General features: G+C 34.6%; 1 protein-coding gene across 1 annotated transcript; it reads right to left on the bottom strand.

The window, feature by feature from the left end:
- Positions 1-24,304, bottom strand: LOC137388536 (sodium- and chloride-dependent GABA transporter 1-like). The gene is made up of 15 exons (XM_068075024.1): positions 24,230-24,304; positions 22,297-22,459; positions 21,379-21,510; positions 20,284-20,427; positions 19,640-19,844; positions 17,442-17,590; positions 16,574-16,728; positions 12,778-12,881; positions 10,360-10,484; positions 8,057-8,169; positions 7,019-7,147; positions 6,412-6,508; positions 3,188-3,300; positions 2,698-2,886; positions 1-111 (listed from the first exon to the last, which is right to left on the bottom strand). The coding sequence occupies exons 1-15, from the start codon at positions 24,302-24,304 to the stop codon at positions 1-3; spliced, it is 2,004 nt and encodes a 667-aa protein (XP_067931125.1).
- Positions 24,305-27,428: the final 3,124 nt, after the last annotated feature.

Here is a 27,428-nt window from a genome sequence, read left to right on the forward strand (position 1 = left end):
TTAGGATTTCCCATCTTTGTCGGAGCTAACATTATCCATTAGCATGACTTCTCCATGTTGTACAGTAGACGGCTGCCATCGGTCACTCGGTCTAGTCAATCGCCGTAGTCTCTAACAAATAAAACTCCTCACTTAATACCCTCTTCACATTATAAAACACATATGAGCTCAAGCTTCACATTAGTTTTATTGTCTGCCTGCAAAATGAGGAAGAACCTGACTGATTCATGTTTGTATTTTTTGCTTGTCATGTTTTATTCTTTTTAGAATTATTGGACAAAATTAAAACTTTCTACCGTAAATAGCATTTCTAAGGGTAAGATTAGTTACTAAAGAAATTAGCTAAAGATGAGATTAGGTGGAAAAGAGATTAGTTAGAGGAGAGATTAGTTTTAGGAAAGGTTAGTTAGACGAGAGATTAGTTAGAGGAGAGATTAGTTAAAGGAGAGATTAGTTAGAGGAGAGGTTAGTTAGATGAGATATTAGTTAGAGGAGAGATTAGTCAGATGAGATATTAGTTAGAAGAGAGACTAGTTAGATGAGATATTAGTTAGATGAGATATTAGTTAGAGGAGAGACTAGTTAGATGAGATATTAGTTAGAAGAGAGACTAGTTAGATGAGATATTAGTTAGATGAGATATTAGTTAGAGGAGAGACTAGTTAGATGAGATATTAGTTAGAAGAGAGACTAGTCAGATGAGATATTACATGTAGTTAAAGGAGAAGTTAGTCAGATGAGATATTAGTTAGAGGAGAGATTAGTTAGATGAGATATTAGTTAGAGGAGAGATTAGTCAGATGAGATATTAGTTAGAGGAGAGGTTAGTTAGAGGAGAGATTAGTCAGATGAGATATTAGTTAGAGGAGAGACTAGTTAGATGATATATTAGTTAGAGGAGAGATTAGTTAGAGGAGAGATTAGTCAGATGAGATATTAGTTAGAAGAGAGACTAGTTAGATGAGATATTAGTTAGAGGAGAGATTAGTTAGAGGAGAGATTAGTCAGATGAGATATTAGTTAGAAGAGAGACTAGTTAGATGAGATATTAGTTAGAGGAGAGATTAGTCAGATGAGATATTAGTTAGAGGAGAGACTAGTTAGATGAGATATCATTTAGAGGAGAGACTAGTCAGATGAGATATTAGTTAGAGGAGAAGTTAGTCAGATGAGATATTAGTTAGAGGAGAGACTAGTTAGATGAGATATTAGTTAGAAGAGAGATTAGAGGAGAGATTAGTCAGATGAGATATTAGTTAGAAGAGAGACTAGTTAGATGAGATATTAGTTAGAGGAGAGATTAGTCAGATAAGATATTAGTTAGATGAGATATTAGTTAGAGGAGAGACTAGTTAGATGAGATATTAGTTAGAGGAGAAGTTAGTCAGATGAGATATTAGTTAGAGGAGAGACTAGTTAGATGAGATATTAGTTAGAGGAGAGATTAGTCAGATGAGATATTAGTTAGAGGAGAGACTAGTCAGATGAGATATTAGTTAGAAGAGAGACTAGTTAGATGAGAGATTAGTTAGAGGAGAGATTAGTCAGATGAGATATTAGTTAGAGGAGAGACTAGTCAGATGAGATATTAGTTAGAGGAGAGGTTAGTCAGATGAGATATTAGTTAGAGGAGAGATTATTCAGATGAAATATTAGTTAGAGGAGAGACTAGTTAGATGAGAGATTAGTTAGAGGAGAGATTAGTCAGATGAGATATTAGTTAGAGGAGAGACTAGTCAGATGAGATATTAGTTAGAAGAGAGACTAGTTAGATGAGAGATTAGTTAGAGGAAAGACTAGTCAGATGAGATATTAGTTAGAGGAGAGACTAGTCAGATGAGATATTAGTTAGAAGAGAGACTAGTTAGATGAGAGATTAGTTAGAGGAGAGATTAGTTAGAGGAGAGGTTAGTTAGATGAGATATTAGTTAGAGGAGAGATCAGTCAGATGAGATATTAGTTAGATGAGATATTAGTTAGATGAGATATTAGTTAGAGGAGAGACTAGTTAGAGGAGAGATTAGTTAGAGGAGAGATTAGTCAGATGAGATATTAGTTAGAGGAGAGATTAGTTAGATGAGATATTAGTTAGAGGAGAGATTAGTCAGATGAGATATTAGTTAGAGGAGAGACTAGTTAGATGAGATATTAGTTAGAAGAGAGACTAGTCAGATGAGATATTAGTTAGAGGAGAGATTTGTTAGATGAGATATTAGTTAGAGGAGAGACTAATCAGATGAGATATTAGTTAGAGGAGAGATTAGTCAGATGAGATATTAGTTAGAGGAGAGATTTGTTAGATGAGATATTAGTTAGAGGAGAGACTAGTCAGATGAGATATTAGTTAGAGGAGAGATTAGTCAGATGAAATATTAGTTAGAGGAGAAATTTGTTAGAGGAGAGATTAGTTAGGGGAGAGATTAGTTAGCAGTAACAATAGTACCAATATTAAATGACTTACTGATCTTCCTATGTAGTCAAATAGGCTTTTAGTTTAATGTTAGTCTGCTTCATGAACAGTAACGGTTTATTCTATTCAATCGATTTTAAACCACGCCAACAACAATTAATAACTTTGTCTCTTTCGACATACCAATAGCAATTATTAATATGCATATTTCTAAAAGCCAAATTTTAGGCTTATGTTTTAGCCAGCTGTACACTCATTCTTGATCAGATTAAAGTGCTAATTCATACTTTCAGAGTTGTTTCTCCAGAGTCTGGATTGCTCATGAGGTCATATATGTAGACCAGAACAGAGTACACAGGTATGAGCAAAAGGGGAAGAATTGCTAAGCACCATCCTATTGACTGGGCCCATTGCGGTAGCAAATATCCTCCATATGACACTTTGAGTTTTCCCTTCACGTTGATGACAACTATAACCTGAAATAAACAGTTTAATATAATGACACTTTTAGAGTTCTAATGTCATATTATGTGGGACTTTATCTATGTTAAACGTTTTTCTGACACAATTAATTATCTGTGGATAATTATAAAAGATGTGACAGTAGATGGGTAAATATATAGCAAAGACTATATAGTGTTTTAAACAACTTTATTTTAATTGATATTACTTTGAAGAATTACTAACAGAAAACTGCAGTTTTGGGAATGATTAAAGACTTTAAAAATGCTGTATGTACATATTTTAATGCCGTTCAAGTTCCCAAACTAAGCTTACTGCAATAAGAACTGGTGTGATTCCTTTCCACACAATCCTCCAGAACCACCGGTGAGATTTGCTAAACTTCCTTCCCAACATCTCTTCTACATTATCAAGTATATTCTCAGCTCCTGTAAAAATATGCAAAATTATTTTGAAATAAATATGGTATCAATCGTCCTCATAGCAGTGTTTCGATGCAACAGGGACTGTCCTCATTTTGGTCTGATCAAACATCTTGAACCATCTTTATTTTTAGCACTTTCTTGCCAACCATTCCTGTCCATATCCAACTTCTTCATATTTCGCTTCACGGTGTCGATAGACCATTGCATGAAAACTGCTTGCCAAAAGGTTTAAGATGCTACTAGCTTTTCCTGGAATAGTAACACACACTAAGCAGTGATAAAGGTTATCAGTGGCAAGGACAAGCCAAGATAGACTGAACCCTTCTCTTGTTGTAGCGACTGACCAGAAGAAATGTTTGCTAATCCTTGCTCTTGTGGCTGTGTGTGTCACATCACACTGACTGGCTCGGCCCACCACAAACCTGTGACGAATATTGTCAGGATGTCCAGTCTCACCCATCAGGCCTGAGGGTGTGGTGGTCAGTTTAGTCGCTGACCGCTCGACCCATGTGACAGGTTGTATCGGTTACGGTAACAGGCATAATCACCTGACCTAACCCAGCAACATGGTATTATACACCGTGATAAAGTAGTTATATATGCACCATTCAAGTTGTAGACAAGTAAAGCATTATGTAATGATCGATTTATCTACATAAACCTACCTAATTAATTTTGTAGAATTAGTGCTTTGTATTTAAGATATTGCAGCATAATAGAATTTATTGTAAAATGATGTAGGAGAGTAGGTGAACTAAAGCATTTTGTTTGATATACATTACAAAATAGTATTGTTTAGCAATTGGGTTATATAGCTCAATTAGATGCTGCAAGAATTGATATTACTTGATACCAAAATGGAACGGTGGGAACATTACAAATTTTTTTGCAATGCATAATATTATAATTTACAGCTGTAGTTCAGCTCAGAGAAGTAAACAAAGACATTTGTGTATTGTTCTAGTAGATAGTCTACATGTATTTTAGTAGTTTTCAATTTAGTTATGCCTTTCGAGATGCCTAATTTTTCCTTTACAAATGTTTTCATAACACATATGTAAAGGTGCAAAGGATCTGCTGCAAACCCTTTACTGTGCCACAAGAAGGACCCTTTTAAAGGTTTAGAGACAGGCTGCCACATTAAAGGCAGCTTGGCTTCTACCAATTTGCAAGGTATTTTGCCTCGGGTTACTCGGCTCCTTGGGTTTTTCCCTACTATCGCTGTAGTAGCCACTACCACTGCCGCTGCAGTAGCCACTACCGCTGTAGTAGCAACTGCCGCTGTAGTAGCCACTACCACTGTAATAGCCACTACCGCTGTAATAGCCACTATCGCTGTAACAGCCACTACCGCTGTAGTATAGCTACTACCGCTGTAGTAGCAACTGCCGCTGTAGTAGCTATTACAGTGGTAGTGGCTATTACAGCGGTAGTGGCTACTACAGTAGTAGTGGCTACTACAGCGGCAGTTGCTACTACAGCGGTAGTAGCCACTACCACTGTAATAGCCACTACCGCTGTAATAGCCACTACCGCTGTAGTAGCTACTACCGCTGTAGTAGCAACTGCCGCTGTAGTAGCCACTACCGCTGTAGTAGCCAATACTACTGTAGTAGCCATAGAAAATTTATTCAAAGATTTGTTGGTTCTTGTGGAGATCCAAACGATTCCTCCCTTGTCACCCGTGTAAAGGCTACACTGCGAAGCCTTTTTTGCTCCACAGTGTACCAGCCACTTGATCGAGTAGAAAGTTGTAAATATATATTTATTATACCCTACAGGATGAAAATATTCGATGGATTTAATAATTCGTGAGTTCGCGTACAGTCAAATCCGCAAATTATTAAAATCCGCGAATAATTAGTTTTATTTTTAACACGAGGGAGAGTAAACGTAGCTGAGTTCCAAACTCTTTTAAAATTTTCGCCGGGGCTTTGAGTTAAGCTCATTGCCACTGCATCACACTTTACAAAAATTTTCACGGTTGTCACAAGTTATTCGGAATTCGGCATGGCATCTTCATCAAAAAAGAATCTCCTGCAATTCTTTACTTTGAAAAAACTCATAACTTACCACAAGTTGTTAGTTCACCAAAGGCCTACAAATCGATGAACATTCTTGAAAACCTCTAGATGCTGCCAAAAAATTATAGCTCACTATGATCGACATAAAATTCTTAGCTAAACAGAAACCTAAACACGCAGTACACCCACATGAGGGTTTTACTCTATTGCTAGCTGCTTTTATGGATTAGTTTATTTGCGAATGTGTTCATCCGCAAATAAGTTGGTCCGCGAATAGGCTTGAAAAGACAATTTTCGCGAAATTTAACCCCGCGAATAGTTTAATCCTGTAGGGTATAAATATATAAATTACAATTAATAGTACTCATACAATTGACTGCAAGGATTGTGGCTTTACCATGCTCTACTCTTCCTCACTTTTCTGCCTCCTGATATATGCTTGCGGGGTCATCTAAGCTACGTCTCCTCTCCGGGATGTTGGCTGGCCATCTTCTGCCGGCTCAGCACTAGCCAGACTCTGTGGTGATGGCTCGGTGGCTGGTCCAGTCATCCCTTTACAGTTTAGGAGTCGGGAGTATTAAACCTTTGTAATGGAAGCGGAGCAGTACGGTGGGCCCTCGAGCTGGAGAATAGAGGCTCGACCCACCGACCAGCCAGCTGGTGGAAAGGTGACTCAGCTTACACAGGCCAAAAGGGACTTGGGCTGGCCCTACCAGATTGAGTCAAGTAGGAGCCAGCCAACTCTGCTAATTCTTGGCTCCTTCTCGGCCCCTTCTCAGCTTCTTCTTGGCTCTTTTCCAATTTGAGAAGAAAAAATTGCCTTTTTTGTCTTCCTGACAAAAAACGACCTTTCTTGTTTGCGGTTTAAATGCTTTTAATTTTGAGTCATATTACAGTTTGTTCTACCTTCTTGAATAAATAACAATGATACAATTTCAACCATTAGCTGGTACACCAGACCAATAAATTAATTCAGTCATTTGATGATTCTAGGCATCTGCCAGTAATACAATGTGGAACTCCTAGTGTCAGGTTGGATACACAAAAATATATAAAGCTACTTGTGAGACAACAAAATAATAATGCCTACCGTAGACCCATCCAAAGACAATAATTTCTACGAATACTAAGAGAACCAGAGACCAGCCAGAGTATGTAACTATCAGCTCTTCCCAGTACACACCAGCCTATAAAAACAATTCAGAATGTGTGTCTTGTGTCTATGCTCTGCCTGCAATATCGAAAAGTTCAGACGAGTAGCACAAAGTCAAAGTTGAAAAACTGGTTGTAGTCAGGCATGAAATCGCAATTCAGTTCAGTTTAGAGTCCTTTACCGGTAAATCTTTCAGTAGGCAATGTGATGCTTAGTTTGCAAATTTGAAAACTGTCAAGAGTCTAGCGTAGTAGAAGGCTAAAATATACACAATACTTTTATGACCAGAATGTGTTTTAAATCTGATAGTTATTGGATTCTTTGCCTTTTCTGATGCTTAATGGTGATAGCTTGCTGCCACAAGATAATTTTATAGTTTGCAAAAGCCAAGGCATACAAGTTTTTCTGCAGATAACAGAATACACTCTTAAGGAATTTTTTCTAAAGCTAAGTAAGACTTTGCAGTTTTCAAAACAACAATTTCAGGTTCTTACTTTCTCTTAATAGATTATAAATATTGATAAGAGAAGTTTCTGTGACTCACATCACAAGTAATACTCAGCGTCAGGAAGAAGAAAGTAGTACATATGATGCCAGATACAACGGGCTTCCATTTGATCAAACTTTTTCTGCTGTCGATTATTGCTGTCAGCAGTACTTCAACTGCAGCAAACTAAAAAATCACATCAACATAGTTCATGGTTCTAAGTTTGCTACTGTGTAATTAGATACGCGATGAGCTAAGTTTTCTACTAACAACTAGTTGTAAGAAGGAATTAAAAAGGTATAAGTGTCTTTGAGACATAACGAACATAAACGAGAGAGAATATGCCTTTTTAAAATTTGCTTATTTATATGAGATGTTTAACCACTTTTTATAATGTAAACATAAAATTTAAAAATCGTTTAAAATACAATTAAAAGACTATGTAGCAAGTATATTTTTAAGGTTAAATTAAAATGCTAAGTTTTATAGTCACAAATATCATTTCAAATTTTTAACTGTTTCAAAACTATAAAAGAAATATTCTTATTTAACACTAATATTCTAACTTCTCCTAGGCAGTAACTCACTTTAACTATGTACGTAAGGAGACTTAACAAGCCATAATTTTAGTTTTGCAATCCACTAAAAATTCTTCACAATTTATGTTTGTTCTTCATCACACATTTGTCATCTAGTATTAAAATATTATTACTATCAAATTATATTCTTCGCACAATGTGCTATAGATTAAAATAGTCTCTCTTTAAGTCAAAAAGGCAATTTTTTGTAGGATATTTTTTTTCTGAAAACTTTGAATCACACTGCTCTTGAAATATTTTTGTTTTTATATAGCGCATTAAAGATTAAAATACATGTACCATCTATATATAGCCAATCTTTTAGAACAAAAAAACGTAGCGGTGTATATCTTTTACAACCCTTTGAATAAATCGCTTAGCAGCTGACACTAATTAATGTGTATTTGAGAGTTTGCAATCAAATACATTTAAATACAGTATATGTATTAATTAGTCCATTAACTGTTGAATGACTTCCTTAGTTATTAATTTTATGTTTCTTAGCTAGTGTTCATACCTGGCTGTCAAGTGCAAGGGTGAGAAGCATAAAGAAGAAAAGAATAGACCAGAAGGGCGCTGCAGGCATCTTAGAGACCACCTCCGGGTAGGCTATGAACGCCAACGCGGAACCTGAAATTGCAACAAGAACCTGTTGAAACTGGTCAGAAATTACAAATAATTCATAATGTATAAACAAGGAATGCTTTGACACGCCATAAAAAGTATAAAAAATATGTTTTGTTGTGCTATTGTTAAACCTAAGTATGATGGCTAGTGTTAAAATATTCAAATTAGGAAAAAAGTTCGGGTCATATGCGAGTTAGTAACAAACCTGGTGCTGTGATGACTTTTGATTTTGCTGTTTTTTAGTAATATTATCAAGTGATACTTGATGATATTAGTACATATCTTAACCGCTACTACATTACTGATCAAATCAATTGGTGAGTTTTGACAAAGATTGTCGGTGCTTCTGACAAAGCGCCAGTATCGTTACTTTTAATAGCAACAAATTGCATCAGACCTAATATAACCACAATCAACATTCAATAGAAAAGATAGTAGTTTTAAATTTTAATCAAGTTTTATTCTGTAGATTAAATTAACTTTAATTATTCTGAAGGCAATGCTAATAGCTATTGCATCAAGATGTGGAAAGATATTGTTTTTTAGCGACACTAGCCTGTTACTTCAGAACAAGTCGGTTTAGCATATTATGTTACATCATACTACATGTAGCCTATATTATTGTATATATAATGTGATTATAATGATATATATATATAATATATATATATCATCAATATAATAACGATATTATAATGTGATATATCACATTTGGAGCACACCATATTATAGTATATAGTTTATCGTATCATGTCATACTATATTACAGCTTATTGTAATGTATTCACATCATAGCGCAACATATCATACCTTATCATAGACGAGCATATGGTATCATAGCATATTATACTATAAAAATATCATATCGTATTGTATTAAATTGTATCATATCACATCATATCATACCATGTCATACCGTATTGTATCATGTCGTATCATATCGTATCTTATCATTTCATATCGTATGTTATCATATTGCATCGTATCATATAGGAATATTTTGTATTGTATCATAGTGTATCATATTGTATCATATTGTATATGTCATATTGTATCGTATCATATTGCATAGTATCATGTCATACTGTATCAAATCGCATCATAGTATATCATGTCGTATCATCTCATATTGTATCTTATCATTTCATATCGTATAGTGTCATTTTTCATCGTATTATAGGAATATTTTGTAGTGTATCATAGCGTATCATATCGTATATATCATATTGTATGGTATCATATTGTATCGTATCATATTGTATAGTATCATGTCATATTGTATCAAATTACGTCACATTGTATAATATTGTAACGTATCACATCAAATTACATGTATATCAATTGTATCATACCATATTGTATCGTATCATATCATATTGTATCATATCTATTAAATCATATCATATATCAGAATATATCATAATATACCATCTTATATCATGTCATATCATATCATATCATACCATATCATATCACATTCTATCATATCGTATATCGCATCAAATTGCATCATACCTTATTGTATCATATCATACTGTATCATGTCGTATCATATCATATCACGATACATCATATTGCATCATATCATATTGTGGCGGATGATCCCCGAGGCCAAAGCCGGATGTCAGAGCGAAGCAGATCCTGAGACAACAGCCACCCCGACCAGGTCAAACCCTGACTTGGCAGACAACACGCTTTGCAATAAAAGTATGGTATTCCGGTCGGCCGAAGGTCAGCTGCAGAGTCGACTATGCTACCGAGAGGCGGAGCCAAGCAAAGACAAAAGATGTAATGCTCTGCTCATTGCCGCAAAAGCGACAAAGAGCAGAGCATCTGGAAGTCTCAACCTATGCAGTTACCTATATATTCATTGCATATTTATCAATATACGTATATTTGCTGAGATATATATAATATATATATATATAAATATATACATTCATTGTCTAGCACTCGAGTGATTTGTTTCTTTGTGGAGCAAGTAAAGGAACTTGGTTGTTCCTTGACAATATCATATCATGTCATATCATACTATATCCTCTCATATCATGTCGCAACATATCATATAGTGCTAAAACCTATATCATAACTAATTATATCATATCAGTTTGCATTCAGAAGAAATCATTGAAATTAGTTATTCTAATGTTGGCCTTGAGATTACTCTGTACTGGTAGACCCCTCCTTTCTCACCTGATTGAACTACCTCTGGAACTGTTTTATTAAGTTCCTTCGCCATAAAACCAAGGATGCAGAAGATTGGAAAGCCAGCAATCACACTTGTAACACAGTTTCCTACTGAAACGATGAGAGTGTCTCTAGAAAAATAAAATTCTATGTTTAGTGGCAGACATCAGTTGAATGTTGTTTCAAATCAAGCAGTTATGACATGTTTGATTGCGCAACTTATATAAAATATTTTTAGAGTGTGTTTGATTTGAAGCACCAGTTCAAGCACAAGTACAATATCAATAATAAGCCGATGCTGGTTGGCACGGAGGTGATATTAGGGACTAAAGCTACATGTACACTTGTAAGTGCAAAAGAACAGTACAGTGCAGCCTCAGGATACGATTACCCTGATTAACAATTTTTTCACCTTAAAAAGTGAAACATGATGATTTTTTCACCTCACCATATGAATCTTATTTCACCATACAAAATCAACAAAATTTTCGCTTGGGTTCAAATTTGGCTGTCGCTGTGCTTATTATGTACGTATAATTAACAAAGACACCAAAATGCTGTTTGCCAAAAATATTTTCTTAGTGCCTGAAAAAGACATGATGACCGATTTTTCTCAGTTGAACAACTCTTTTGTGTAAAATGGTAAGAATTTCCCTTTAATATTCAGTAGCAAAGTTGGAGTTGTGATTTGTTGAAACGGAAGATTAGTAGTCAGACAACTTCTCTTTAATCTGCTGACAAAAATCCACTTCATTAAAAAAGCAGCATCATTCGGGCTTTTTTGCTGAATTAGGGTAAAAAAGGTTTTAAACAGATACGCTAAAAATTATAGTAAAAGAGAAGACAAAAACCGAGAAGTAATAAAATTTTAGTGATATAAAGTTGAAATTCAATAAAATAGTTAAAAATACATACTAACACTTAGCTTTAAGTGTATGTTTAGTAAGCTAAACTTATTTGAGGTGAATTTAAAGTTTATGTTATACGTACATCTGTCTTGAAAGTAAAAATTCTCTACGGTAGGTATTGCATTACATGTTATTGCAGATCATAACCACTAAATACACTAAAGTTACTATAGGTAACTATAGTTACTAAGATTAAAATACTATTTTGTTACTAATTTTTATTCTGTACAGCACTTATATGAAACTTTGATGATTTTTACCAGGGGATGTTTGCATTACATAATTACTATGATTTCTATACCATTACATACAATTTTTTCACCATACCATGCCATCCCTAGAAAGAATCAAAATTGTATCCTGAGGGTGCACTGTACACAAGTTTTAATAATAAATACAAAGACATTTACAAATTCTGCATTTGAGTAGAAATGAGGCTGATGTCCAGAAGAACTGTACTATAGAGAAAGTTTTCTGTGTAAAGACTCTTTGACTGTGTAAAGACTCTTTGACTGTGTAAAGAGCCTTCAGATACAAAGATAGCTGTGAAGTAACGGTAATGAATGGCTTCATTTATATAGTGCTGCCATGAGAGTTCTGATTATGATTCAAGGAAAGTTCACCATTCGTTATTAAGGTAAATTTTTTATTAATAAGTAACTTATCTAAACTACCTGATAGTGAGTGGAAAACTCCACTACAATGCACCCAGGCCATAAGGCAATAATTTGTTCCAGTGTTGACATTGTGAGGCAAAAATGTTTCATAGAAGGGTATAGAACCCTGTAGTAATTATTTAATGCAAACACCTCGTGGTAAAAACCATCAAAGTTATATATATATGTACTTATTAAAAATTAGTAACAAAATAGTATATTAACCTTAGGAACTATAGTTAACTTATAGTTAACTTACAGTTAACACTAGTAACTCTAGCTTCGTCGCAATGAAAATCATTTTCTCACTTCTTTTTTGAAAGTCGTTATCAAACTTAGGACCCATGGCTAACAAAATAAAGTTATACATTTAGTTTTATAGTCATTGATATACATAGTATACTAAATAAAAGTTTATAGTGAATATTATATTAAACGCTAAAATGCACAATAAACTTTTACTTCCGTATATTTTCCACTAACTTTTGTTTCACTCATGCAATATCAAGCATTTACTAAACACGGAGAATGCTGAGCTGAAAAGGAGAGTGAGAATCATATTTGTTTTATGTGTTGTGGGGATATTTCAGCCAATAGTATATCTTAATTAGTTTGACGTATTCAACACATCGACTGTCAAATCGAATTTTGAGATAAGTTTTTGTTGATATTGCATGGCGAAAAAAATGTTGCAAAAACATTGTGTTCCACATCGTAAGGTAAAAAAGATCGTATAAAAGGAACATCATAACCCAGGGGGGGGGTGCACTGTATTAATATTTAAATTAAAACCCTAACTTTAATGCTTGGGCTATAATATGAATAGAAGTGGCATAATCTTTAAATGATAACTGAGCTACCTGAGAATATTGTTGTTGAACTCATTGTAGCTTGCATAGGTCATCAATCCTCCTAACCCAACTGACAGCGAAAAGAATATTTGGCCGGCAGCATCCAGCCAGATCTAAAATGCATATGCTATTGCGGTTGACTGTTGAAGAAAAGAACAATGATGGTTTGCCACGTTAAACACAGCAAGAAGAGGTTTACTTGTTTCCGTTTAATAGGCACCTCGTTGGGAATATTTAGTAGAGGAAAGTTTGAAAAAGAAATCAGTCATGAAGGATGGGCCTTCAACCACTAAGCTACTTGCAGAAGTATTTTCTGCATTTTATTTAATATAATGTTAGTTTTTCATTAAGTTTTAGACAGCAAACAAATGCTTTCAGTGTGCGGAAGAGAAAATTAACAGTTCTCAGTCTTCAAGGCTATTGTAGTTCAAATAAGCAAAGTTCATTTGAAAAAGGAGGGAATTCGATGGAGTCTTATAAATAGGTTGGTAAACAGTTGCCATGTCTGGAGTTAGTGTAATCCATCAACCAGGCTGTTTTTGTGGAAGGCTTGTTGCTTCCTCAAAAATATCAGCAATATTTAGGTTACTCATCATGTTTGCAGTTTTATCTTATCAGTCTTTTCTGATTGGCTGGTATGGCCTACCGTTTGGTGTCAATTAAATGCGGGAATCTGACCTTACGTGACCTCGCAAAGAACTTAGATGAAATACAAGGAAGTTAGAGCTGGCATTTGCTTTGCAAGTGCCAATGATCAGCTCAGAGTTCAAATGGAATGAGTCTTGCAGGCACCTGCATGACCTAGATACAGCCAAATTATATAGGTCAAGCTCCCAATAACAGTATCTCGGTCAATCACCGAGAAGCATTGCCCTAAGAAGCATTGCACCCTTGTATTCTTCATTAATGGAGAAGAAATGTTACACAACATTTACAAAAACTCCTAGCAATAAAAATATTTGTATGTACTATTAACTACATTGTTAAATTTCAAAATATGAAAAAATATAAGAGTGTAGGTGAGATATGAGTTCTAACATATTTATACAGAAATTTTTGCAGTTAACAGACATATCATGGAAATTGATCATTTTACAGGGAGAGAAAAGAGTGGCTATTTTAAATGGTGGATAGAAATTAAGTAAAAAGTTTAGATTTTCAGTTCTGCTCTATCATAGACCAAAAATGTGTATGAAGGTTTGGTGAGAGTTTTCACCAAGGAAGTTATACTTGTCTTGTTTCCTAACTGTGTCACCGGAACGCCTCTATTAAAATCAACTCTATTTGAGAATGCCACTCTAAACTTTTTCAACGTGAGTGTACCAGATTTGAGGCAAAAACTTTTCAAACGGTTTGGCTTACTTTTTCTAAGATATCAAACATTTTGAGCAACCTAAGGGGAGGCTATCATTATTAATAGGGGTCTTTTGTAATACCTTTTAATTTCATATTCAAAGCAACAGCAATAATTTTTATATAAATAAAACAATTATCTTCTTGGGATGTTCAGCTGAACAGAATAACCTAAAAAGTAGTAAAAGTAGTTCACATAAAGGTACATAAATACTTCACTGTTGGAAACTGCAAAAGTTCCTTCTAAGTTTTTCAATATCAGCAAAGTTTAACGTATCAAGCGTTTTTATCATTATTCATATTACTAGTTTAAGAAGATCAACAGTCACGCTGTGTCTGTTTTATGTCGCCTGAAATATATTAAAGCCCTTCAATGGGTCAGTAATTGTTACATATCTGTAAATCAGCTGACCAGAATTCTTGTTTAAAAGGATTTAGCCATCGTAAATTACTATTGTACATTATTTGTACAGTAGTTTTGTTAAATACTTCACATCTTTTAACACATTTGTTAGCTGATTTTTTTTTAGAATTTAAATATCGAAACAAAGCCACTGCCACATCAGTGTGATCAGTTTGCAAGAAGCTTGCAGCGTACCAGCAATATGAAAGCGAGTTGACCGAAATAGCAACACTATTTAGCCAGGCACGGTACCCTTACAGTTTTTTCTTCATAGTCCAAAGTTTTGATGTTCAAAACAATATCGATAGTAGGAAGTTTACCAAGACTTCAGAGGCCGCCTAAAGACTTTGGCAGCAGTAGGCACTCATTACACCCTTAAAAGGTCAATATAGCAATCATAGTTGAGACTAAATTCTACTTACTGTCAGCGCTGTCAAAACTTTACGCACAGAGGCAGCCAAAATATTTTAGACAAGACTATATTCCTAATGTCTGCACATGCAACTGGCAGTTTTTGTATTTCCGTAAGAAACTATTTCTTACAAATGCTAGACCGTCAGTTAACATACAAGTTGATTAATACTAAAAGAACAAATACTAAGCATTTAAATATTGGATTAAATTATTAAATATATAAAATATTGATAATACATGCACATATACATGTAGATTGTCGTGCAGTATTTTATTACCAACAAGTTAAGCAATGTTTGCAACAAGCTTCAGTGATTGTAATGCAGATCCAATGTTACAGGCCTATAGATTAGGTTTTTCAGCATGCTTTTAGGAGCAACCTTAAGTGTATGTAACTGAATCTGCTGTGAGCTATACAAGCACTCAATAAATTTGGCTCAGGTTCTTGCAATTTGCAGAAATTCATAACCTATTCTGCTGATGTTGACATACTTGTAGCTCTGGTATGGCCTCTTCAGCTATAACTATCAATTTATCAATATTTGTCAGGATATTTATTAATATGATTTGTATAAAAGTATGTTTAAAAACTAAATATAGATTCAACACATTTATCCATATAATTTGAATTTTTTTTTGACATGTTAGCTACAACAGGTTCCTTGTACCACAGCTGTTTTAGTTTGCTAAGACAATATAGCTTACCCTTGAAAATCTAAAACCGATTGCGACGTCTAAAAGGCTTGATCAATTCGGAAAAAGTTTGCAGCGTACCAGGATAATAAAATTGAGTTGACCGAAATAGCAACACTATTTAGACGGGCACTGTACCTTTACAGTTTTTTCCTCATTCTCCAAAGTTTTGATGTTTCAAAACAATATCGATAGTAGGAAGTATACCAAAAGTTCAGAGGCCGCCTAAAGACTTTGGCATCAGTAAGCACTCATTCTACCCTCAAAATGTCAATATAACAATCATAGTTGAGACTAAATTCTACTTACTGTCTGTGCTGTCAACGCTTTACGCTCAGAGGCAGCCAAAAGTTCTTAGGCAAGACTGTATTCCTAATGTCTGCACATGCAACTGGCAGTTTTTGTATTTCCGTAAGAAACTATTTCTTACAAATGCTAGACCGCCAGTTAACATACAAGTTGAATAATACTAAAAGAACAAATACTAAACATTTAAATATTGGATTAGATAATTAAATATATAAAATATTGATAATACAAGCATGTACATGTAGATTGTCATGCAGTATTTTGTTACTAACAAGTTAAGCAATGTTTACAACAAGCTCCAGTAATTGTAATGCAGATCCAATATTACAGGCCCATAGATTAGGTTTTTCAGCATGTTTTTAGGAACAGTTTTAAGTGTATGTAACTGAATCGGCTGTGAGCTATACAAACACTCATATAGTTTGGCTCTGTTTCTTGCAATTTCAATTCATTATGAATCATTTATGACAAATGTATTATTATGAGCTACTTATAGCTTTAAAAATGCACTGACCCGCCATATCAGGCGCCTTTATTGAACAAATTAAATTTATGGATTATTAGCAAAACTCAAAAATTTTAAAAAAGACTTCAAACTCTAATTAAATGCTAACATAACTTAACAATTCTGACCTGAGCAGTCCATAGTTTACTAAAATCAGGTCGGATGTAGTAGAGAACTCCTTCTCCAGCTCCATCTAGAGTTGCTCCAAACACCAGCAGGATCAATATAACAACATAAGGAAAAGCGACAGTAAAGTAGACAACTTTTCCTGATGTCTTTATTCCTAGAAACATATTGTTACAAATTTATTCAGAATTAATTTGGTAAATTTTATCACCAATATTGAGTGGTTGTCTACATGTAAGTTTTAGCATTTCTACCACATGTCTACATTCTTGATGTTGAAATTTTGGAATTCGTTAATAGCTGATATCACAAAGGTTAACATACAAAATATAGTGAAGGGAGTTTTAAGTTTCAACTCACAAACCTGAGAAGATAACTCTAATAAATAACTCTATTCACATTTTATGCAACTTCGAGGTAGTCCCTAATTGAAAACTAGAATTTGTGAATAAAAATTTCACTAGCTGGAAGGGTCTCTTGACATTTTTCGTGCGGCAGAGTATAGTATTGTGGCTAAAGAGAAATATTTTAGAGTCAGTATATTCATTACAGATTTTCAAAATACGGCAGAGCACAATGCATCATTAAAAATACTTATTGTCCTTGAGATATAAAATAGCTTTTGATATCGATAAATTGGGTCAAAAAGGGTTTGACGTTATAAATGTAAAAACGGAGTCAGCCTGAAGTTCTCAAAACAAGATTGACCAGACTTACAATAGAGTAAATTATGAGAATACAAAATTTTTCTAGAACAAGGGTTAAACTGTTCTATGAAAGTAAAAAACACTTATTTGTACTAACAAATAACAGTGAAACTGTTTTAATGAGCTAGTTACGTTTAATGATAAAGCAAAGCAAACTATATACCTTTCAGAATGCAAAAGTAGACAATAACCCAAGCCAACATCTGAGTGAGAGTGATATCCCACTTGGGTGGTCCAACATTTTCCATCGGCCTCATGATGCCTGTATTTGTACCATTCTCATCCTTGAAGTTGACAGCATACATCTTCTGACTGCACAGAAAAGTGGAATAAAATATTTAACAAAGAAAAATTAATTCTATCCAATAACATGCTAGCCATTCTGAGGAAGCCACTGCAAACTATTTATTTTATTAGTTTGAAAAGCAAACAATTCTTTTTGAAGTTCCCAACAGTTTTTTAGAACATAAGAGTATAGTAATCTACAGGTAATTAAAAGATACATGAACTCGTAGAAGTGAGAGATCAACCATTAACTAACGCTTAGCAATAATAACAAATTGAAATATTATACAAAACAAACTAAAAGTTCAGTGTTGCCAGCAGAGACAATGATTTAATAAGAAAATGGTATCCTATTCTACTCTTGCATGCCTAAAGAAAAAATTCAAATACATTCCAAAAGACTAAAGTGGTTTGGTTTAAAATAGTGTTTTACAATTTTTGAGAAATTGGCATTACCATAAAGTAACATTTACATTCAGATACTTGAATAAACTTTCAAGTTTGGGCAACAGTAGAACCCATTTTATTTTGCAGTGTTTTACGAATATAAACAGAATTATTGCTAATTCCGAACAGCAACTGTGGGGACAACTGCTCGCGCGCCTTTATGCGCTATGGGTAAGAGACCAACTGGTCTAGAGAGTAGTACAGTATTTGCTTTCACACCGATCACTAATTTCATGGCAACTCAGCTGCTGCATACCTTGAGTTGCCTTTTTCATAGGAAAAGGCATGTAGACTAACCTATGTGTTAATAAATCGTAACATCATTGCATCTATTTAGTTGATTTATACATAAACTTATATTTGATTACAAGACTGCAAAGTTCTGGGAAGCTTAAGCAAACGTTAACATGAACATATGAGCTGTAACTTACTCCCATGGATTTGCTTTTAATACTTTGACAAAGTTTTGTAGATTACGCACGAGGCGCTAAAATTAAAGCTGTCCCACTTTACTTTTTGCTTCTGAAGCCCTAATTTTATGTGTTGCAGCTTGAAGATGTTACTGGCCGTATTGGACATTATAAGATGAAAAAGTCGTAAAACAGGCAACAGACTCTAGGCTAAGTTAAACTATTCTATGAATAAAATAACACTTGACCCTTCTTCACTATAGCTCGAAATCACTGATTAATGGCATTAACCAATGTGCCACAATTCTTTAGTCCTATTGATAGATTTGAAATAGTACTTCATCAAGAAATCAAAAGAGCCTTTAAAAGATTTGGTGAATAGGCAGGGCTGCAAGTAAACAAAGATCGAGTTAATAGGTTAGCCACTAAGTAGATAGACAAAGAAGTGAGTAATTAGGTTTCCAACTAGGTCAGTAGGTAGATGGGTTTGTCAGTAGGAGGGTTTCCGGACAAGTGGCTATCAGGTAGAAGAATAAAAGGTAAGTAGAGAGTAGGTAGTGCAGGAGCTAATTAGGCAGTCAAGTAAAAGGTTAGACAAAGTATAGGTAGATAGTGGAGTAGACGGGGTGTTAGGTGAATGAGTAGGTCAGGAAATAGGTGAGCAGTGAGTGGGTTAGTCTGGTGTAGGTGAAGGCCAGAGTTGACATTAAAAGGGGTTAGGAAAGAAATGAGGTAGCTTGATAGCTGGGTAGATCGATAGATATGAGTATGTTGGTAGGTGGGTATATGGGTATGTTGGTAGGTGGGTATGTGAGTAGGTTGGTAGATGGGTATGTGTGTAGGTTGGTAGGGGGTATATGGGTAGGTGGGTATATGGATAGGTTGTTAGGTGGGTATGTGGGTATGTTGGTAGGTGGATATGTGGGTATGTGGGTATATGGGTATGTTGGTAGGTGGGTATGTGTGTAGGTTGATAGGTGGGTATATAGGTATGTTGGTAGGTGGGTATGTGTGTAGGTTGGTAGGTGGGTATATGGGTATGTTGGTAGGTGAGTATGTGGGCATGTTGGTAGGTGGGTATGTGGGTATGTTGGTAGGTGGGTATATGGGTATGTTGGTAGGTTGACTATACTACATTTGTAATTATCTACAGCTTAATAAATCTTGCTTTCTTAGAAATGTGTGAAATCTTGTACAAGGAATCTTAGGTTGAACTTGCTTAAAAAATTCTTCAGCTGCAGGAATCCTGTTCCCTTCACTCATGTTTGTCTTCTCTTCTATGATGGTGTTATTGAATTCTGTTATGATTTCTCCAGCAGCGACCATGGTAGCATTGTAGCACTTCCGATAGAGGTAGATGGCTCCTGTAGCGGTTCCATTATCAAATTTTTGGCATACTGTTTCCTCAGAACTATCGAAACATTCTGTAACACACCATCAGATGATGACTTTTAACCATAGTTAAATGTATTACAGTGTTTTATTCTGTGCAGCAACCAATGAGAACAGCTCTTCGTGCACTTACTGACTTTTATCAGAGCAGCACTACAAAAGTTAAAGAATACTGAAGGTGAAGTTGAGTGTATTAGTTGACTAAACAGTGCTTTAGCTCAGCTAAAATATAGATACGAGAAAAAAGGTTCCGAAATTAAAAATTGCTACTGTATTCCTTTTGTTGTATGCCTAGAAATGATAAGCTCAGGTTAAGGTTAAAGATCATGCAGCTGCCAAAATGTTTTACATTTAATCTATTAAAGAATCTGATGATTGAATGCTAATACAAAAGCAATGAATGCAAAGGCAATTACCAAAAACTACCCGCTATTTATTGTAATTGAACGAGATAACCGAAGATTAACATACTGTCTGTGTTCCAAAGATTGTTGCAGCCAACCCATGGAAGAGATGCTTGAAACGAGGAGAACATGTAGTACAGAACCCACATGATTATCACATTATAGTAGATGCAGATGAAGAAGGTTACGGCTATCATGCCAATACCGACGCCTGGAAGTAATAAAACAACACTAAGTTTCCAGTGCCCATGTATATCTGTAGCAGTATAGCAGCAGTAGTTTTAGTAGTACCAGTAGTACTAGCGGTAGTACTAGCATTAGTAGTATTAGTAATATTGGTAGTAGTAGTAGCAGTGGTAATAGTAGTAGCAGTAGTAGGTAGTAATAGTAGTAGAAGTAATAACAGTAGTAGGTAGTAATAGTAGTAGCAGTAGTAGTAGGAACAATAGTAGTATTAGTAGTAGTAGTTAATAGTAGTAGAAACAGTAGTAGTCATGGTAGTAGTAATAGTAGTAGTACTAGTAGTGGTAGCAGTGGTGATAGTTGTAGTATTGTAATAGTTAGTAGACTATCTAAAAGTCTGCAACTCATGTTTAACTAAAAATGGTGCGATGTATTTTATCATAGTGTAATAAATACTTCATACACTATGTTTAGTGTACTACTACCTAAAAGGTTCATTTTATACAAAAAAAGGACCAGTAAATAATTTAGAGCAAATCATGCACCGATTGAAAATACATAAAAATGGTTATGATCTGAACAATGTAGATCTCCTAACCCAAATAAATCTTTAAACACTTCTGATTAGCAGGTGTTGCTAATGTTCCAAAAACTATTCCTTTGTTACTACTTACTTATTACTTACTTCTATATTACTTTGATTCTTACTACTACTTACAAGACTAAGAAATTATTTTTTGCAGAAGAAACTATGTCACAAAATAAAATGCTGATGAGTAAAGAAAGCTTTGGTCACATGATCAAATTAACTGGTCAAAACAAGCAAGTTTTCTGTACTAAAATGCTGAATGCGACAGAAAAAGAAAGTTTTACTGCGTGCCTACATAAGTCTCTTTTGTTACGGTAAAACAAAGGATTGTCAAAAGCTCCTCAGCTATAAAAACTGGAGACGAATACTCAAAAAGTTTGGGACTGATACCTTTAAAAAGAGGTGCGAGTTCAAAGACTTTGCTCGGTCCAGCTCCAGCATACTGCGCTAGAGAAACTTCCAAGAAAATTATTGGAAGTCCAGCAAATATCAGCATAATGAAGTAAGGAATCAAAAAGGCACCTGTAAACAAAATCAAGATCAACATATACCAGTGTGACTACAGATGAATAAGAATCACAAAAACAGGAAATTTTCTGTACGCTGTTTTACACTATTATTATAATAAAAAAGGTTTGCTTCAAATTGTACAGCTTTGCTTTGAATAGTCATTAAGAACAACGTATAATACAGGCTTTTTGGTTGGCCCGATGACTGCAGTTTGGGTTTCTTTGAAACTTCCCAAGTGCCTTTAGCAAAAATTGCATTTTTCCTATAATGGCTGTGTTAAAAATAGCATCATGAACTAGAATTTGTCTGTGACTACTACATATTGGTTTTCTTTTTTTGCAATTGAACCATATTCCAATAGTATGCTAATATTGGTATATTGTAGTATATTATTTTCCATATGATGAAATATTATGTTATGTTATATTGTATCATGTCATACAAGATAATACTATTTTATGCTACATTACATTATATTATGCCTTTTTACACTATACAACATTATATTTCAGTATATTTATATTATTTTTATTTATATTATATTTATATTTATATATTATATTTATTTTATTTACCGCGGTTTATAACCTAAAATAGCAAAGAAATAAAAGCATTTCCATTAATTACTGAAGAGTTGTTGCCAGCACCCTTGATGTCTAATATTCATGCTTAAATTATATCTTGCACCCTTGACCATGCACAGGTATAATAGCCATTTATTCAACTTGCACGGCAAAAAGCTATTGTAGATGTTCCCAGTTTATAGATCACAAAAGTAGATTGTTTGCATTTACAAACCTCCTCCATTCCTCCAGCACATCCATGGAAACCTCCAAACATTGCCCAGTCCAACAGCATAGCCAAGAGCTGACAGTATAAACTCTGTTTGGCTTCCCCATTTTTCTCTTTCGGTTTCTTTATTTCCTTTGTTTGCGTCACTCGTGAGCTCCGCTCTGTTTGTCTGCACCACAAAAAGCAAAGCTTTGTCGCATCATTACATAAACAGCACTCGAGAAGCATGTGTATATCTCTTAAGTTGGTTTGTGGTGAGCTGTATGTACTTTTGTGATTAATGACATAGTTCTCAGTGTTCAATGGTTCAGACTTATTTTTCTTAATGACTTTTTAAAAGCAAACATTTACTATCCTAAATCCTAAACTCTAAGTGCAATTGAAAAAGTACAAAAAACACCAACATATCTAAGATTTCTTAAAGTGTAAAAAGTTTATCTTTTTTAGAAATCACAGTCTAAATAACAGTCTAAATAACAAATAAACACAGTCTAAATAAAAAATAGAATAAATTTATTTGCTATACATGTAATTTATATTTATCAATGTATACTAGTAAAAATTACTGAGGCTCAAATAAATGAATTACTTCTTGAATCTATTTTACATTCAGAGATAACTAGGTTTATGCCTAATTGAACAAGTATGCCACACTGACAATAACAATAAGGAAGATTGATAAGAATAATAATAATCATAATAAGGATGATGATGATAGAGTGAAGATGCAGAATGACAAGTTAATACAACACCTTAGAATGGAGTCCTAAAAATAGTTTGAATAACTGGATACTTATAGAACTAAAACAGAAAAAAATCAAAGATGTCAGTAAAGAGTATAATAAATTATTGTAATACATATAATATGTATACATTATATATATACATAATATATATGTATTATATATAATATATAATGATTAGAGACAACTTGATCAAGGCAGTAAGAACATGGCAGTTGTAGCCATATGCTACACTGGAATACTCGACTGGATTGTACGTGATTTGAAAAAATATACCGAAGAAATGTGAAAACTGGTAGCAATGAACTGTGCATTATACTCAAAACCAAAATAGGCAGGCTATACTTACACAACAATGACAATAATTGAGACAGTATTAAAATCAGCCCTAATAAAAACGACAAAAAATATTCTAGAACTTTCTTTAGCAAAAGAGAATTATATGAAAAATTATTTTAGTTAAAGCTTACTCAAAATTCATGGTAAAATAATAATCTGAAACTTTAAAGGGGAATTATAAATAGTACAAAGCAATTATAAATTTATAACTTTTAAATAGAATGAGAAAATATTATGGTAATAGCTGCAAACAAGCTGTAACCTGATTTGGCAAAAAGATTTAGGATTAAAATTTCTATGTCTAGCTTTTTTGTTCCAAAGTTAAGTACCTCCCGTTAATATAAAGACCTTTTATAAGCAGGAAGCGCACTAAAATTAAAACGAATACATAAAATTTTCAATCTTTGTAACTACAATAAAACAAAAATTTTACATTAAGTTATATTTTCAACTGTTAATGACCTCCTCTATATCTCTCAAGAACTACATAGCATGTACGTGTATGAGATATTAGCAAATGATGAATACTCAGTATTTAGTAAAATATGTAACCTCTTAAAGCAATGTGCTAAATAACATTTCAAATAAAAACCTCCAACCAAAACAGCCTTACCAAAATGCTAAAACTTTTCTTTAAAATAGCGTGTTATTTAAAAAGATTTTTCAAAAATGTACAAGACTTTTCAAAATACACATTTTTCTATTTATATAGAATTATGATGGTATAAAATAATGCTTCTACAATTTGTATTGTTAAGTGTAGTGTTTTTGAACCATGATTCAATTTTTGACACAAACCATATTTCTAATATAGTCTGCTGAAACGAAGATTTGCTTTACTTTAATAATGTACTTACCTTATCGTTGTGGCCAAGGAGTGATTTCAAGAATCTATGAAAGCATGAAAGTCTCTTTACATCGGTAGATGCCATGGTAAGCGAGCCTGCGACCTGATTCCTGCCACGCTCAAGAGGTGCTTGAATCGATTCCTGCCAGACTCAGCAGGTGCTTGAATGATGAGGAAGTTTCTGTAATTAGGCTTATATGTGAGAAGACCTTCCGTCTTATTGGCTCATTGACTTTTTGACATCGTCTATCTAGCATACTGTTATGATTGAAGACCAAACAGCTGATAGCAGTGAGAGAGCTCTAGTGTTTCCTGCAAAGTCATGTGAGACTTAGCAAAAACCTTTCCATATTGACAGCATTGCTGAAAAGTACATATCATATTGTTCACCTATCTGATTAACCGAAATAACTAATTGCAACCTACAGTAAAAGTGAAGACGTGCTTGACCTTTTATGGTCTTTTTGTAAAGGAAGTACTGCCTAATTAAAACATGAAAATCACATCAAATGGAACTTAATGCTATTTCTGTCAATACTTTTTAGACAATATTACAAAACACTGCAGCCTTGACCTTTGCTAAGTGAATGGTATGCATGAAGCAAGCGTATCAAACTTAAAAAAATGCCAGCCAAAATTGTTGCAGCGAAAAGAGAAAAACAAATAGAATTACTAACACTTGTTAAAAGACACCAACTAGTAAACTCAGTGATCTGCTGTTCAACCCAATGCTCGTAGAGTTTTTCAAAAATAAATATTTATCAAAAAATCAAACAGAGCCCATAGAGGTTCCTTTATTACACATTGGGTAAAATGCTAACAAGTAGTCGCATTTAGACAGAATTATTATCCAACTTGCAAAACCCTTCCGGTTTGGCTTTTTGCTTATACAGAGCTGCACATACCTTGGCCTTTGCGTAGATAATGGGGTCATTCTTTACCTTACTGTATACATGTACATCGACTAAACATGATTAGCATAACATCTATGGATTTCCTCTTTAGATTCCATAAAAACCACCCAAAGCAGTCGGACACTCAGTCTTAAATAATAAAAGATTTTAGAATGATGTCCTTCCTTATCCATAGCCTGTGAACCTGGAAGTATTAATAAAAGTTTACTTTCTGCAGTCAGCTTCTTGCTCCTAGTCCTTGCTGGTGCAAAATAAGGTGTCATTTTGAAGGATTACCAGACATGCTTTTATACCGGACAAAAGTTGTTGCCAACAAAAAGTTGAAAAAACAGCTTTGACTGAATCCCTTTGCAAAAAACCCTTTTATATGGAAAACATCAAACAACAAAAGACAAAGGGTAAAACTAGCTGGGCAAAAATATAAACTCTTTTAAATAATAAAAAATGCTGCCAATTTTTACCATACTGAGGTCTTGTCAATGTAAAGGTTACTGTTGTGGACATACGGCAAATTTAAAGTTCAGAGTAAATTTTTGAGCTTTTTTCTGTAAGTCGCTTGGTGCAAAAAGACAATTCACGTTTTTAAAAAGATTTTGTAACAGCTTACAACTACCTTCTACCGCTTTCACAAGAAAATATGAAGCTGTGCATCAATTTCAATTTGCTTTGTAAAGCATCGCATTAAATGTTTCTTTGTATATTACAGGTTCTTTTATCTTGAAAAATAATAGAATAAGCCAATTTAAGTAATTTCTTTTTAATTTTGTTCTCAATTTATCATTAGGTAAGTGTCTAAGACTCTAATTCACTGTTTTCTTCCGTTTTTCTTTAGCGGATTTCTGATGCGATCGCCATTAGCACATTGTTATTGCCAGTCACAATGTTCAGAGTATTCTTTCTCAGATCTGCACTGGAGTAGTGCCATCCAATAATACTGCTTTTGAATCTTTGGGTGCTTTCCGCCTCTCTGTGTGGAACAAGTGAATGGTTACGTACACGTATAGTATTCATATTCTAATTGCTGCACTCTCAAAACTTTAGGAGAAATACAGCAGTTTTTGTCTCTATTAGGTAAGCAGATTGCATAGGATAAGTTAGTCAGTTAGAATCGGTTAACACTACATAAGCATATACTTGGTAATACTGTGAAAGAAGTCAACTTTGCTACACAAATTGATCACTAATCAAACATCAGTGAGAGAGCCAGCTAGGCACATACCCGATGTTGCTGAGCCCTATGCCTCAGGCAATTGATCTCTTGCTTAAGAAACTAAACTCTTCTTCGGTTGGGCTGCATTTTCCGCTTGCCACCCTGCCCTTGGTAGCCTAAGCATTGTGAGCCCAAAACCCCTATCTTGGAAAAGTCGCCAAGCTCTTCTTCATTGCCGCTCTTGCAACACTTGACTGACCGGCCAGCCCCAGCTAATTCTGCCAGGGTGGTAATGGTTGGCCGGTGCTGGGCATTTGCTGGAGAAAGTTCAAGAACCGGTTGTTCGTTTAGCTTCACGTCTTTATTTTTGGCATCTCGTTACCTTGCTGGTTTCTTGTCAATTGATTTTTTGTCAAGAGAGTACGGCACAAGGAGCCATCTTTGTATGGGGTCCCAGCCCTGTTGGCCAGAAAACCATTTTACTCTAGCTGATTCAGACTCTGACTGAGTTGACCACTGGCTTAGTCTTTGGGCGCCCTTTAGTTCAGTGTTGTTACTGGTGCTCAGGCCCTAACGCGCATGGGCAGGCAAAAGCATCAAAATGCTGCATCACATGATGTCTACTCTGCCTATCATTTTATGTGAACTGGAAAATGACGTGCTAATCCTTGCGTTCTTCAAGCACAGCGACTCACTTATCTAATGTTTAGGTTCCAAATTACTGGCAAGTATGCACTATCTTTTTTATCCATCACGAGCAAACCGTTACGCCCTGCATCCTTTGTTTCCAGACAGCTTTTTTGTTATAACTGAAGGTGTTCTAACAGGTGATGAAGGTTTCTGTCTTTTTTGAGTCTACTCTGCTCAGATCATAGTAGCCTGGCAAACCTTCTCTTCTATTGGCACTGCTGCTTTTAAAACAATGAGGAGCTCTGTAATGGGCTGAGAGTCGTTTGCCACTTTTAAGGCAAATGGCTCTACTGGTAAAGTTTACCTTTGTTTTCTTTTTTCAGCCAATATGCCTCTTTGTGCAGTTCTAGAGGTGCTGACTCTGCAAGGTATCTGGCCTCCATAAAGCAATTCTGGTCAAGCTATGTTTTCCTTAGACTATTATGTGAGCTAGCTTGAGCTCCGCTGATTTGCCT

Source organism: Watersipora subatra, chromosome 1 (genome assembly GCF_963576615.1).
Source record: "Watersipora subatra chromosome 1, tzWatSuba1.1, whole genome shotgun sequence".
Lineage (NCBI taxonomy): Eukaryota > Metazoa > Bryozoa > Gymnolaemata > Cheilostomatida > Watersiporidae > Watersipora > Watersipora subatra.

Bases quoted from the DNA above. Each gene is read 5' to 3' on its own strand.
- LOC137388536 (XM_068075024.1), bottom strand. From the start codon at position 24,304: ATGGCATCTACCGATGTAAAGAGACTTTCATGCTTTCATAGATTCTTG. The intron at 19,845-20,283 runs GTATGTTAATCT...GGTGTGTTACAG, and splicing joins CAATCTTTGGAACACAGACA to AATGTTTCGATAGTTCTGAG. The intron at 10,485-12,777 runs GTAGCTCAGTTA...TTATTTTTCTAG, and splicing joins TTCAACAACAATATTCTCAG to AGACACTCTCATCGTTTCAG.